General features: G+C 35.0%; 1 protein-coding gene across 1 annotated transcript in view; it reads left to right on the forward strand.

Moving 5' to 3' along the window:
- Positions 1–15,617, forward strand: part of LOC136813972 (DNA-dependent protein kinase catalytic subunit-like) — a 159,395-nt gene that overhangs the window by 4,115 nt on the left and 139,663 nt on the right. The window contains exons 2-10 of the mRNA XM_067070485.1: positions 10,364–10,446; positions 10,733–10,817; positions 11,064–11,232; positions 12,057–12,112; positions 12,653–12,757; positions 13,964–14,092; positions 14,563–14,681; positions 15,120–15,203; positions 15,469–15,544. Coding sequence (XP_066926586.1) covers positions 10,364–10,446; positions 10,733–10,817; positions 11,064–11,232; positions 12,057–12,112; positions 12,653–12,757; positions 13,964–14,092; positions 14,563–14,681; positions 15,120–15,203; positions 15,469–15,544 — 906 coding nt within the window. The remainder of the gene's footprint in view (positions 1–10,363; positions 10,447–10,732; positions 10,818–11,063; positions 11,233–12,056; positions 12,113–12,652; positions 12,758–13,963; positions 14,093–14,562; positions 14,682–15,119; positions 15,204–15,468; positions 15,545–15,617) is intronic.

Raw genomic sequence — 15,617 nt, forward strand, 5'->3', positions numbered from 1 at the left:
TTTTGCGTACAGAAACTTTTGCGGACAGAAACTTTTGCGTTTTTCGCGATTTTGATCCTTTTTCGCGAAACTTTCTGTCCGCGAAACTTTCTGCCCTTAAAGTAGTGTAGTATGTAATCATCAACGTTTACTTGGATTGCTTCAACATCTTAAAACTTATTATTCTTGTTCTTCTTGATGTTCAATTTGATTTTCGGTATCAATTCCGTCAACTGAAAAATTAATCAGATTGAATTTCAAAGATTCTTTTCCCGTTCCCCTCTCTTTATTACCGAGTTTATGTATGTGTGTTTTTCTGCGACGGAGACGGTAAGGTTCTAATTTGAATAGATCCTGACCAGCTGAGGACGACGGTAAATCCGCACTTTTATTTACCGTCCTCGATTTTACGGGTCAGAACTGCAGGTTATTCCAAATCGCTGCAGTCACTCTACCGTCCTCAAAAGTGTAAATACATAAACTCGCTATTTACTAAAAGTGCTAAAAGTAGAAGGCTTTGAAGGTGAAAATTACTAGCCCTAAAAGACTAATGAGATGACAATAGAAATCGTTTTAAACCTCTTGAATTCATTTTCATTTGGTGTGTTTCGTGCATATATATGAGACCCCTTCATCTTTCAAATCAGGTTCTTTTGAACTTGTTTTTTTTTAAGTTCTATACGATAAGATGCATGAATGAAAGTTAAAAAACTTTTATTTGGTTTGCCACACCACCCTGAAGTGATCTCTTATTTAGCTCCTTTAAATATCCTCATTTATAAGGTCCATTCGTTTCTCTCCTTTTCAAAAACGATCTTTTGGCGTGATTGCGGGACCTCGTTTACAAAAAGAATAATTAATCTAACAATAAATTAACATGGACGTAAATATGTTTTCCAAAAAGTCACTCTTCAAATCAAAAACAAAATCTCAAACTTTCTCAAAACGTGTCTTTTCATCTCGAGAAGAGTGAATCTTATCTAAGACTCGCTAGATCTGAAATCCTTCTGGGCCGAGTTCTCTTTTTCAATGATTTTGAAATCCAATTTTTTGAAATCCATTCTTTTCACCTCTTTGTCTGTTATGAGGAATTTGTTTACTTACAGCGGGATTAGGCCTTTGATGTAGGATTAACTTTAATAGCTTGTTATGGTTTCTTCTTAAACCTGAAATAATCCTATTTTAAAATGTATATATGGAACGCCGTAGCTGCCTTATGTGATAAAATATTCGATTACGCGATAAAATATTCGATAAACTCTTTCGATGCGATAAATTATTCGATAAATCATTCGATTATGCGATAATTCATTCGATAAACTCTTTCGATGCGATAAATTATTTGATAAATCAGTCGATGCGATAAAATATGCGAAAAAAATTTCGATTATGCGATAAAATATTTGATAAAGAATTCGATGCGATAAATCATTCGATAAATTATTCGATACGATAAAATATTCGATGCGATAAATTATTCGAAAATAAATTCGATGCGATAAATCATTCGATAAAAAATTCGATTATGCGATAATTCATTCGATAAAAAATTCGATGCGATAAATTATTCGATAAAAAATTCAATGCGAGAAACCATTCGATAAATTATTCGATGAATTATCCAATCGGCCCTTACCCGATATTTTTACTTTTGGTGGAAACGGCACATCTTTCAAAACGCAAAACCCCAACGTGTGTGGGGGGGGGGATATGAATGAAAACATCGACCATTTTGCTGGCAGTTGGTGTTCAACTTTTAAGTAATTAAGTAAGTAATTAATGGATTAAATTACACTATGTCAGTGACTTTAGTGTGTACCAGTTCTTTTAATTTTTAGGGGAAAGTCAAAGGTATCTCTTGCTCTATCAATTTCATTACAGAAAGTAACATGGGCCCCGTCAACGGGGGGGGAGGCCGGGGGGTCCATGGCCCCCCACTTTTTGGTAGACCATGTCGTACGTTTTTTAGAGTTACTATTTTAAGCTGGTTTGAGACCAAATCAAACCACAAAAACTATTATTCTCCCCAAATAGATATCGTTTTAAGGTGTTTTGAGGAAAAATTTTCTTCGTCGCCCAACCATGGTGGGCGAGATTTTTTTCCAAAAAGTTGGCCCCCTCACTCAAAATGGCTCGCCGGGGCCCATGAGTAAAGGCCAAAAAGGGATAGAAAGAGGTAATCTGATGGGATGTTGGTTCAGCAAAATCGAAATCTAGGAGGATTTTTTTCTTTGGTATTCTAACCATTTTCTAAATTTGAAATCTCTAAAAATCGGACAAACTGGAATTTTTACAAGCTCTTCTTTGATTTGGTTGGTCGTTAAACCTGTAATGAAACAATTTTGTTATTTTTTCTAGAACGCGTCATCTCTATTGTATACTTTTTTTAAATGACCATGAATTAGCCCGGGGGGGTTACTTAGGCAAAAACGGGTGACGGGTATGTGCGGACCTTATGGGTCGGTTTTTTTCTTTTCGATCGATGATTTCACCCTTCCGGTGCGCCGTTTCCACCAAAAGTATAAATATCGGGTAAGGACCGATCGGATAATTCATCGAATAATTTATCGAATGGTTTCTCGCATCGAATTTTTTATCGAATAATTTATCGCATCGAATTTTTTATCAAATAATTTATCGCATCGAATATTTTATCGCATCGAATAATTTATCGAATGATTTATCGCATCGAATTTTTTATCAAATATTTTATCGCATAATCGAAATTTTTATCGCATATTTTATCGCATCGAATGATTTATCAAATAATTTATCGCATCGAAAGAATTTATCGAATGAATTATCGCATAATCGAATGATTTGTATATGTAATCACATGATAACGAGTGCAATTCGAGAATAATTGCACTAGTGATTTTTTTGTTATTAATTTTCCTGGTCCGGAAGGACGAGGAAAATTCGAAACAAAAAAATCCCGAGTACAATTTTCGAATTGTACGAGTTATTATGTGATTACGAGCTAATCGCACAATGAGTTTCACTACTTTTTCCCCGTTAGGAAAGCAAATTACAATTCATATTATTTCTCTTTTGTTTTTCTTTTATTGTTGTTTATAGATTTTCTTTCTCACAAAATGAATTTCGAATGCAATTGAAACGTTCGATGAAAAAAAATCGTAAGAAAAAACATTAGAATCAATTTTGTAATGTTTACAAAATTGATTTCACTTTTTTTGCATCGAACGTTTTAATTGCATTCGAAATTTATTTTGCGAGAAAGAAAATCAATAAACAACAATAAAAGAAAGACACAGGGAGAAGAGAAAAATATAAAACTCTCAGTGTAATTTCTGTAATTTACTTTCCTAACTGGGAAAAAGTCCCGGGGGGGGGTACTACCCTTGTCGACCAACGGAGGTGCTCCGCTGAGGTTCGAAATATGGACCCTACGTGGGACTCGAAATTTGCGAAAAAAGTGACCCTGTAAGGGACTGAAATTACAAAATTTTCTCAAATTTTCTACTTTTTCCCCAAATTTTCCAAAAATAGGCACCCTACGAGGGACTGATTTTTCTATTTTGGTGTTTTTGCGACCCTACCTGGGACTGATGGAGGTTAAAAAAGGTACCCTGACCAGCGGAGCATCCCCGTAACCCATCTTGCCCTAGTACCCCCCCCCCGGGGGAAAAATAGTGAAAGTCATTGTGCGATTAGCTCGTAATCACATAATAACTCGTACAATTCGAAATTTGCACTCGTGACTTTTTTGTTTCGAATTTTCCTCGTCCTTTCGGACTCGGAAAATTAATAACAAAAAAATCACTCGTGCAATTATTCTCGAATTGCACTCGTTATCATGTGATTACATATACTAATTTATCGCATCGAAAGAGTTTATCGAATGTTTTACATAAGGCAGCTACGGCGTTCCATATGTATAATATCGGCCATTTCGATAGTTTTAGGGGAAAGAATAATCGACCGCCGGAGGCGGTTTCTTTCATAGTGGTACGCTAATCTCGTTTTGCCTTGGCTCATTACTTTGTCTGCCATTTACTTTCTGTTTTTTTAACTAGATTACCCAGGTGTTTCTCTTTTTTTTCCCTGAATGTCTTTTATTCGGAATTGAATAATCGAGTCATGAAAAATGACTATATTGTAATCTATTTTCAATGAATAATCTAAAATGTACTGGAGATGACATGTAGGCGCTAATAATGTGCGCGCGCTCTTTTGCGAGCGTGATGCGTGATGGAAGGCGGTCGTTTCAGTGTGGTTTAAATCCACACTGTGACCTAGTTATAAAAATATAGCGAATAACACTTTAGGGAGCTCTCGACATGTAAAGGCTACTTAACTTCAATAACTAATTTATCTGCTAAACTTGTGACACGCTTAAGCTCTGAAGGCCGGGATGAGTTTCAACAGCTGGAAGTTGGATTGAGGAATTTTTCCAGACCGCGTCAAGAGGTATTTCGCAGCAGGAGGCCTAAACACCAGCCCTTGTTTTATGGGTGCAACCATAATTTTTTCGACTAAAGAGGAAGGGCAGTTGAGCCCGACTGGGAATGATGTACTTGAGAGGCGGACTTAAATCTTCTCGATGGGAATGGATCCGTTTCTTGAGAGCTTAAACGTGGGCGGCCTTCTCTTCACCATCGGAGTATTGTTTTGTTCTTTACCCCATTTTCTCTTAGAGTACATTGAAACCTTCTAATTCGAATCTTTCTATAATCCAAACGACATGTCAGTCCCCGTCAAATGACAAACGCTTATAAAACGCTTTATTACTATTCTAATCTCTCTGTTATTCGAACAAATTATGTCCACCTTTCGAATTCGAATTAGCGAGAGTCAACTGTCCGAAACTTCAATAACTTACACCATATCTATACGAGAAACATCCACAAATCAGTTGATATTCTTTTTCTCACAGAATCATCAATATAATAATCAAGAAAGCCAACTACTTTTCTCACATGTAATATAAGTACTAAAATTTCTTCAATAATAAATTACGATACAGCCTTCAAACTTTTTTTTGATTGGTTCTTTAAATTTCTTTCCCCAATTTTCTTTCGTTTAATAGTGAGAAAGTTTTTTTTGATTTCTCTTCATGTGAAGAAAGTAATATAAAATCTAAACATGCGTCATTAATTTTTTTTCCGTTTTTGGAAAAGTCAGTCAGTTTTATTTTTACATAAGTGTTTCCATTTCATACCAGGTACATTTTTTTCATATCAGAACAATGTCTTCCTATTGTTATATTATGCTGATATAAGCAAAAAAATGTTTTTCTTTTCCTCTTTCTGACCGATCTTTCTCCACATCCGCGTCAATCCAATGTGAAAAAGCTTGCGAATTAAAATTGACGAGTTAGCAAACGATATCACGATATCATATATCAACCTTTGATTCGTAACTTTGAGTAAATGTGAAAATATCCTAGGAAAACAAAACTCTTTTCTTGGCCGATATATTGTATACCCCCATAGTGTGCAGAGGGGTACAGCCCCCATAATTTTTCAGGGGGGGGGCTAAGCAAAATAACCCCCGGCTAAATTCTAGAAACATAGCCCCTACCTTAACAAAGCAAAATGTAAAAGAAATTTTGCATGCAAATTCTCGTTCTAAATTCTTTTTCAAGAGGGATAAAACCTTCCCCACAGCATAGATTTTTAACATAATTCAAAATATCTTCAACCTATCAGCTCTGCCCCCAGTTCTATTACACAACGTTTAGCCGCCTCTAGCAAGCTAGCCCCCAGTATTTTTTGAAAAATACAGCCCCAAATCAAGCAATAATGATTTAGCCCCCCCCCTAAGCTAAGCTTCTATGACCCCCATTACTAATCACGATAGGAAAACGATCATAATTGTTTTATTTATCTTATTCCCAAGTCAACTACCCTAAAAGCCAGCTCACTTTTAGAAAACTTCGTTTTAATTTGTTGTTTTACGGACCAAGCTACCCAAAAAAGAGGGTCGGTCGGTCGGTCGGCGAAAAAATAAAAATAAAAGTAAAATTTCACCTATGAAATCTCCTAAAAAGGCAGCAAAAACTACTAAATATCACTCTTTCATTGCTTTACCTGATCTAAATTCAAAAACAAAAATCAATAAAAAATATCATCCTCACTCACGTCTGAACCAATAATTCATTCAAAAAATGTCAAATTGTTTGCTCAAAGATGTAATCCGTCAATTCAGAGTTTTCTTTCTCAAGAGGTAGGTGGTCTTAATTCATACAGTCAACTCACACTAACTCTATCTCTACCAATTGAATCTTTCTGTAAATCGAACTAAAATATTGGTCCCCTCACAGCTGGAAAGTGGTTTAGATTACTCTCTGTAATTCGAATCTTTCTGTAATTCGAAAAAAATTTTGGTCCTTTGAAGATCGAATTCAGTAGTGTCAACTGTAGTATTGATACCTTTTATAGGGTTCCTATACAAGATGCCAACCCTGGTGCCCGTGACAGAAATTCTCAGAGTGGAGTTTTTTGTTGTAGTCCCATTCGAAAGAAAATGTACTTACAGGGGGTTACCAAATTAGGCACGTTACAGACAAAATTGTAAGGAAAAGAGAACACTAGCGATCTACAAAAGTCTAAAAAAGCCCGACATTGTGAAATAGGGCATGAGGAGTGTACTACAATAATAAATACCATTTTTAATCTACTAGGAAATATAAACCCTGTTTGTTTTGGTACAATTGACGTTAGATTAAAGTTGTTTAAACGGCAATATTGACCCGATTTTCGAGTTTGAAATAATTATCAATTGTTATCAACCTGGATATTACATTAGACTTTCTATATCGAACAATATCGTTCTAGAGAAGAATTTAGCCTATAATAATCGGGGGTTTGTCGAGCTACAACAAGAAATCATACTTGTTCGGATTACAGAAAGATTCAAAGTATGAAAATATTTAATGTGGATTTCTCTGGGACGGGAAATGGGAGTCAGTTCAATCTATAGAAAATCTCGAATAACAGTAGTTAGAATTAGTGAGTGTTTTTTTAATGTTTTTTCGAATTGAAGGGCTTTTCTAGGAAAAAACTATATATCTAAACCAAATGTTATTTTTGGTTCGTTACTTCAACCCTCCTACTCCAATTAATTATCAACATAAAATTATCAACATTTTTTGGTTGAAAGTATTCCTCTCTTTCTTGTTTAAAGATCACTGTTATAAACTATGAAGTACCATTTCTTTTAATATCGAAGAAGATTTCAATTTTCTTCTCGCCCCCTCTAAATATTTTATCTTCTTTTTAAAATGATATTTCTTTTCCCAGTAGGAGGCTGCTATCCAACATTCAGATCCAACGTTTTGATAATTCTAAGTTGATTTTTTACTTTCAATCCTGTACCTGCTCCCATGGGAATGCTGAATCCTCTAAATTAGACGGCTGGTACAGGATGGGTCATAAAATGGATCAAAATTTCAGCCGTCTAATTTAAAGGACTTAAAAAATATGAATGCTTGAGGTAGCTCAACTCCACTGCAGAGTAGTCAAACTTAGACGACGGCTTCGCCGACTGAGAAAATTGGAGTTTGATGAAACCTGGGTGTTATTGTCATTGAGGTCAATAGACATGCGAAATCCGAATGAATACATGCACACGACTTATTTACTTATGATGGGACTTATGATTTTTCCCTACGAAAGAATATCGAGAAAAAAAACACTCTCGAGCATAAAATTGTAAAAATTATGTTCTTTTGCTTACCATACCCTTTATGTTAAACGCGGTCGCATGCTGTACGTGTAAAATATGAAATCAGGACATAATCGCTCAGGTTCTAAGCCAATCAGTTTGCTAAATTATTCTTCATGTTGATGATTAAGAAAGTTATTCTTTTTGGTCAATATTTTTGATAATGCAAATTATTATACCGGGTGCACCAAAAAAAAGTATGCAACTTTGTCGAGATATTGTGAGCTTCAGGATTTAAATTTTTTGTTCATTCTTTTTTTATTGTATAGAGGATGCTTTAAATTGAATTTTAAGCTATCATACATTAAATTTGAAAAAGTAGTTCGAAAGTTTTTTCCAAAAAACTGACTTTTTTTCCAGGTCGAAATTTCAAAAAATCCTTAAAAACAGCGAGGAAACTTTTCTCTTAACACTTACCTTCTTTAAACATAAAAATACCAAAGAAATGCAACTGTGCTCATCAAAACTCGTTGCGGAATTTAAGAATATGGTGAAATGAGCTATTCGCATGTGGGATAATATTTTTGGAAAGGCTGAAAAATCTTTTTGGAAATCTTCAAGAGAGGTTTCGATGTTATGTGAGAAAATTTTTGAAACAAATAGATCACCATTCCTCGACTAGTTGCTCAAAGAACTTGGGTCTGCACTTAGTTTGCTGGTGTTGGAAATGTTCATGACGTGCAAATAAGATAGACAAACTGTTGGCAAAATATAAGATAAGAGAAAAAGGAATAAAAAAAACAATGAAATTGTGTTTTTGTCATTTTGTCTTATTCAAAGCGTGATTGCTGTTTTTAAGGATTTTTTGAAATTTCGACCTGGAAAAAAAGTCAGTTTTTTGGAAATAACTTTCGAACTACTTTTTCAAACTCAATGTATGATAGTTCAAAATTCAAGTTAAAGCATCCTCTAGATACAATAAAAAAAGAATGAACAAAAAAGCTGAAGCTCACAATATCTCGAAAAACCTGTATACTTTTTTGGTGCATCCGGTAGATATCACTGATTTCTTTGAAGGCATTTCCAAATCAAACGATAATAAAATAATCGAATGCTTTTCGTTCGCACGATATAAACAATCGAGTTTAATGAACTATTTGCCAAGTACAAGATTCCCAAAATAACGGCAATTGAAAATTTACGATCTCCCATGTATACTACAAACCCACCCATCATTCGAATTGTGTTTGGAAAGCAACAAATTGCATATATCAAAGTTATGATACATAAAGTATTGACACTTCTCAGCTTCTGTTGTCTCGACTTTTCTTCTTCGATTTTAACTGCGGACGTGTTAGAGCCAAGGTCCTCCCTATTCAATCCTTTATTGGAATTCCTGCGTAAGTGAAAATATGATAGACTGTTTATGAAAGCTATCGGTAGAACAAATATCATGAATATTGAGCCCGCAACTTTTTCAAAATTTAAGTTACTTAAAACTACCACTTGATATTCAATCACAAGTAAATACACAACAGGGTAGCATAAACTGGTCAAAACTGAAGCCACTGCCACCTTTAGAACAAACTCTGATGTGATTATAGGAGAGAGGGGTCTCACTATAGACCAATATCGTAATATTGTGATAAGCAGAAATATTTGGACAGCCAAGAACTGAAAATAATTGCCAGCTAGCAAAAGTGTTAAACCAGTGACACTGACAGTCATTTTATTGTCATCCTTCTTTGTGGCAAATTTGGTCATGAAGTAACAAGTCAGTGTCGCGATATCACTGATACAAAGTCCTATGAAAAGTTTCTGTGAAATTTTCATGTATCTTTTTGAGGTTTTGACCAAAGCAAATATCATAAGAATATTTGGTATGTTAAAAAGGGTAAAGATTGTAGTATAAATAGTTGTTGATGTTATTTCAAGTCTTGCCTTTGTTATACTGCTTGTGTGATTTGGTGTTGTTGTTATGTTTCGGTTGAACCTGTCAGTTAGATTTAGAAACTTCATTCTTTTTCGAATTTACAATTTTGGTACTGGAATTCAGCTTACTTGTTTACCGTACAAGCTATCGTAGTTTTGCTTATTCTATGGGTGATGCAAAAGATTTCTGATGCCAATGAAAGATAACTCCACTCTTTTCTTCTTCACTCTTCACTCTCCGACTCTCTGTATTATTTTTAAAGAACTGTGTCAGCTTTACTGCTTACAATCGATTTATTACTTGAGATATATACAACCAAAAACATACAAAACGGTTGAACTACTGACTATGTAAATTTGACTTAAAGATTTCCCAACTTTTCGATAGTTTTCCTTTATTGGTTTCCTTTTCTTATCAATGTTTGCTGGTTTCTTTTACTCGTTCATGTTGTTTTTTTCTGTTATTACTAAAAAACCCTAATATTGAAATTGCGAAAATTGCCTTCTTTCCTAGCTCTAATTTCCTCCTTAGAATGACAAAAAAGGAAGGTAGATAGGTGTTAAATCTCTATTAAAACTATCTATTCATAGTATTAATTGATTTTCAACGGACTTGGTAGCTTAGGACACGACCAACGTCATCCAAATATACCAGGGATTGTAATTTTAGAGAAAACGGAAAATCCCGAGTTGGTCGTTAGAAATAAATCATTAATGAAAAAGTTTGGTCTCCAATGTTTCCTTCCGCAAAAATAGTAATTGAATTGATACTATACTGAACATTGATAGCAAAGAGTACCCCTTAAATTTCTCTACACACTAGGCTTGTAAAGAGTACATGCCAGAAAACGAGATGAAGAAAATGTTCGAAGAAATCATTAAAAGAACAGAACAATGCTTCATGAAGTAAGATCGCTCGTCTCTGTTACTTTCTTTTGAATCTATACCTATAGAGAATCGAGGAAACTGCATCATTGAAGATTAGAAGGGTTTACAGTAGGTTTTTATCTGAAGTACTTAAAGCTTTGTATGAAACTTCTAGAACCAATCTTTCGTTTTTCATAATTTTTTGTCTTCATTTTTAACTCTAAATTTACCTTGCTGAAAATTTGTAGTGGTTAGAATATTATAAATGGTAATTAAAACAAAATACGTAACGTTTTGTAACTTTCTCTTCATTTATTTTTTTCAGTTTGAAGGGTAGAGACGATTCAGATTTACATCAATTACCAACCTTCCTGGAAGCTTTACTCAGAATATTGAACAATTTACCTGAGGTATCAGTATCACTTAGTTATCTCTTATTCTGGATTTATAATAGGAAGGATCTATTTAAAGTGACTTTATTTTAAAAGGGACACAAAAAACATAAATATCAATCCCCATCGAGTTTTGGTCTGTTACTTTTACACTCAGTACCCAAAAAAGTCCTACCGGGTCTGTGAGAAAGTTGTGGCAAATTCAAAATATGTTCCCTACGAGGATGAAATTTGATATAAATTTCCTTGAATTCTCTTAATTAGATTTCACAATCTACCTTAAACCCTTTGGAGAGGATTTTGATCACTTTGTTCGATTATTATCCATGGTTGGGAAAGAACGGTCAATTTGTTTTCAAAAGAGGTTTCACCATGTTTGTGCAAGTGCTCGCTGGCCATCCGTCGTTGATGAAATATTCTCTCGGAACACTGCGTAAGTTTTCGACTGTAATCGAGAATAACCCGAAGACTCCCTTTTTCTTAGCTGTCTATCCGAAGGAAGGGGGAGGGCGACACTCCTTTCCCTGCAGGGATTTCTCCACTTAACCTTAACCCTTTTATTTACAGGGTTGCAACCTCTCTGTCTGTAGACGGAAATCCGTCCAGTTCACTTAGGTTTCCGTAGCAATTGAACGAAATTTATAAACATTTTTGTATAATTTTGAACTTTCCGTCCAGATTTACCAAAAGTGGTTGTAGCACTATCTTTAATTGTCAAGCTTCAAGCAGAGAGGAATTTCTAAAGTCTATGATAAAAGCGAGATCAAGTGAAATGAAAATTTAAGTCATTGGTCATTTATGGCTTATGATATTTATATATAAATATCATAAGCCATAAATGACCAATGACTTAAATTTTCATATACACTGCTACTGTGATGTAAAATTGCCTTAATTCAAAACTTGGCCCAACTCAAAGCCGATTCCATGGAAATATTAACTATTCCTACATTATCACAGAGAGAAAATCTGAAATTCGTTTTATAAGGTTGATTTGGCGTTTAAAAGAAGAGGGTGTTAAATAGTTGTTAATCAAGGTTCTACCAGGTCTTTTTAGTAAAGGGAATGGAGCCACGTTTTCATTTTTCTTTGAGTACAAATCAAATTTGTCATTGTAGAGGTGACGGGGACGTTTATTTGAGGAGGATGTTTGTTGAGAATATTTCTCTTAGGTCAGGGATTGGCGTTAAAATAAAAAGGGCGTTAAAAAGAAGGGGCGTTTATCCGAAGTAATACGGTGTTTTCTTTTTTTTTCAGTTTATCAATGTTTGATCAGAAGTTGTTCGCATGCTTTGCCTGAGCTTCAACAAGAGGTTTGTATGGCAAGCTATTTCGATCAAAGGAAACTCGTTACAATAAGAATTTCGGAGAGTCTGTGTATAATGGCGGTTGTTCATGCCAAGGAAAGGCTGGTGTGACGGTTAAATATGTTCTCGTATCCGGAGTGTCTGAGTAGATAGGAGTTGTTTATCCACGGCTTTCTAGGCAAGGCTGAATGTTGAATAATGATGTTCTCGTAACGTTCGGACTTGTCTGACTTTTTGGACCTACCCCGGAAGGTTTAAATTAATCAATGTAAATTAGTTTTTTCAGATTTTTTGCACAGTGATGCAAAATGATGATTCCCAAAAAGTGACGAGAAGCCATATTTTCGGGAAAAATTTTTTTGGGGCAAATTTGGGCCAAAAAGTCCCTAAAAATGGACGAAAACAATGTGTGAAATCATTTCATTAGTTTTTCCAAATTTTTTGGACTGCTCACTACACTTCCTTACTCTCTTGCTAGTTGTCCTATCTTTATCAGATTCTCATCATCAGGTAGGTCCATTCAGCATGTTGCTTGTTGTATTTTAGAGTGGTGAAGAAGAAACAGATGATTATCGAAGCAAAGATGTGCAAATTTCTTACAAAACTTTCCTACCTTTGTGGATTCACTTGATCGACCATCAGAATTACAATGTAAGCTTCTCGTCGTTCTAAATAATTTGATATTATGCAACTAATAGGGTGTAAAATGAACAAAAAAGATTGCCCTTTGAGTCTCCTGCAGTTTTCGAGTGAATCGAGTTTTAGGTAAACGGATTCAGCGACCGTGAAAGAAAATGGGGTTATTTGTTAAGTTTCTACCACATGGCAGTCTGTGCCACTAACTCGATCGGGAAGATTCTTCCGAAATGGGAAGATTCTTCCGAAATGAGAAGAACCTTCCCGAACGGGAAATTAACTTGACACTCAAACGGGTAATGAATGAGTAAGAGTTAAAAAACTTCCAGATTGGGAAGAAGCGGGAAAAAGTTGAAAATAAGGAAAACTCGATCGGGTTGGAACTTCCCGTTTGGGAAGTTTACGCAGTTTTTTTCACAATCAAACAATATTTCTACGGTAAAGTTTATTTTTCTTTCGGTGAAAAACCTTAAAATTTGATGCTTTTTCACCTCCAAAAAAATTCAACTTTCGCCGGTCATCGTACAGCTTCGCCAAAGATTCAGTCAATTTTCAACTTCCCAAGGAGGAAGAATCTTCCCAAACGGGCAGAAAAAAATTCGAGTAAGTTCTTCCGGTTCGGGAAGGTTCTTCCCATTTCGGAAGAATCTTCCCATTTTGGAAGAATCTTCCCGATCGAGTTAGTGGTACAGACTGCATGGTGCCGAGAAATGGCATTTCTAAGGCGAGAAATCGATGTTTTGGGCTATTTCCGATGACGTCAGCATTTTACTGGTAGCATTTTCAGTAAAAATCATTTCCACAACTGGATAGCCCTGAATTATTAGTATCCGAAAATGGTATGGTTTGTTAACTTTTGATGTGTCGATCTTGAGATATTTCATTTTTAAGGTGGGTAAATACGCTGAAAAACTGCTGACCTAGCAGAAAATATCGATAATTTTCAATATTTAAACCAAAATATCTCGAGATCTAGATTGGAAATCTGACAAACCATATCATTTTTGGATACCACTAATTCTATTGCTATCCAGCTATGAGAATGATTTTTTCTGAAAATCCTTCTAGGAAAATGCTGACGTCATCGGAAAACGAAAATTTTTCATTATTTTCAAGAAATGATATACCCTTGAACTTGATACGAGTCCTGAACTAAACTAAACCAATATTCTGGTAATTCACGAGAAAAGTTGGCCATTTTTCTTTTCTCAATTACTTTAGATCTTGCCTATGTCAGAGGAAGAATCTCGAAATTTGAAAGAAATCGTTTACGATGGTGTGATCAATGCTGTGCTTTCAACGCTCAATAAATTAAATTTAACTGCACAAAAGGAATCTACCAGCCCGTCGGTAAGATATTTTCCATTTGTTAAAAATACTCTTTGGCTGCAACGAATATCTTTTAAAAAATCGCAAACTTTTCTTCGGTGCCCAGGAAAACCTTCACGAAATACCACCTGGAAATTATTGTCGTACACCAATTTTGACTACTACCCAAAATTAAATGCCATCAATTTTCGAATATTTTTGGGTTTCAAATGTGCGTACGTGCCACAACTAAGAAAAAAATATGCTACTTTTTATTCGGGTGGGGTAAAAAAACAGGGGGCGGCATGGGTCCAGACTCATCGGTACACGACCAAAAGAATTGAGCGATCTCATTTGATGTGCCATTGGCACTTATTGGGTTAATTTAAAAAAAACATCCTTGCTCTTCTGAGATTTTAAGAATCGTGAGACTCATTTCGATTTATGTAGTTCTTATACAAAAAATTGAATGATTAAAAAAAATCTTCATAGAAAGTTTTCATAAACCATAGAGTGATACCGATTTGGTAGATGTGGATGATTCAAAACATGATGCAGATCCAACTTCTGGATTAGTCGCAACGATGCCCAATGATTTCCAGGTCTTTGTCAACATTGTTGAATTCGTTAGGTATTTTTTTTTTTTTTTTTTCTTTTGAACTTCTTTTTACCCGTTTGAATTTGATCCAAATAGATTAGAGGAAATTGCCTAGGATCCCGTGACATCTTTTTTAATTCAAACTGATTTTATTCGAAAGTACTGCAACGACCAAAAATGTGACGCAATAGGCAAAATTTTAAGAGAACATTGGATCTATGTAGCAAAATAGCTAATTTTATACAAAAGTCAAAATAAACTAAACTGATTGATACCCTACCCAATGAAACAGAAATGTATCACAACACTCATATACACTAAAGTACGAAGAAAAATTAGAAAACCTTCCTACATTCATACAATTTAGACATTTGAAGTCAAATGATTGCGCTTAAAAGGCGCTGTATATGGCCTGTATATTCTAAATCGAATGACATATGTTATTTGTTGCAAATCCCTTTTGTTTCTTAGGGGTTTAATTAGTACGCATTCAATGTCATCATTTGAACGGTGGCAGTTGGTATTTGTTGAGAATGTCATAACGCTTTCCTCAAGGTTCGTGCACACCGTGCTGGTATTTTTTTGGTATATTAATATTAGAAACAAAATAATTTCCTATTCAATAGTTTAAAAGTTTCTATTTTTTACGCATTCAGCAGTTGTGACAGGACGTCCCCTCGAGAAAAAATTTCACTTGATTCACGAAAATAATTTGCGCCAAATTGTACACAAAAATTGGCGATTTTTCCCGTTCGGACATGAGCGTACGAAATAAAACTGTTTATTTTCTAATGAGTACACTCTACCATCATTTTTTTAGGTATCCTCTGGTCAGCGGTTTTTACAAACTCCTTCAGACCACTTGTCAAATCATTGAAAAGATTAAACCAGTCCAGGTAACCTTTTGTCTATTCATGATATGCACCATTGCAATGTCTTCTGTCATTACATCACGGTCCCAATAGCTGA

The sequence above is a fragment of the Clytia hemisphaerica genome, unplaced genomic scaffold (assembly GCF_902728285.1).
Source record: "Clytia hemisphaerica strain Z4C2 unplaced genomic scaffold, Clytia hemisphaerica genome assembly, whole genome shotgun sequence".
Lineage (NCBI taxonomy): Eukaryota > Metazoa > Cnidaria > Hydrozoa > Leptothecata > Clytiidae > Clytia > Clytia hemisphaerica.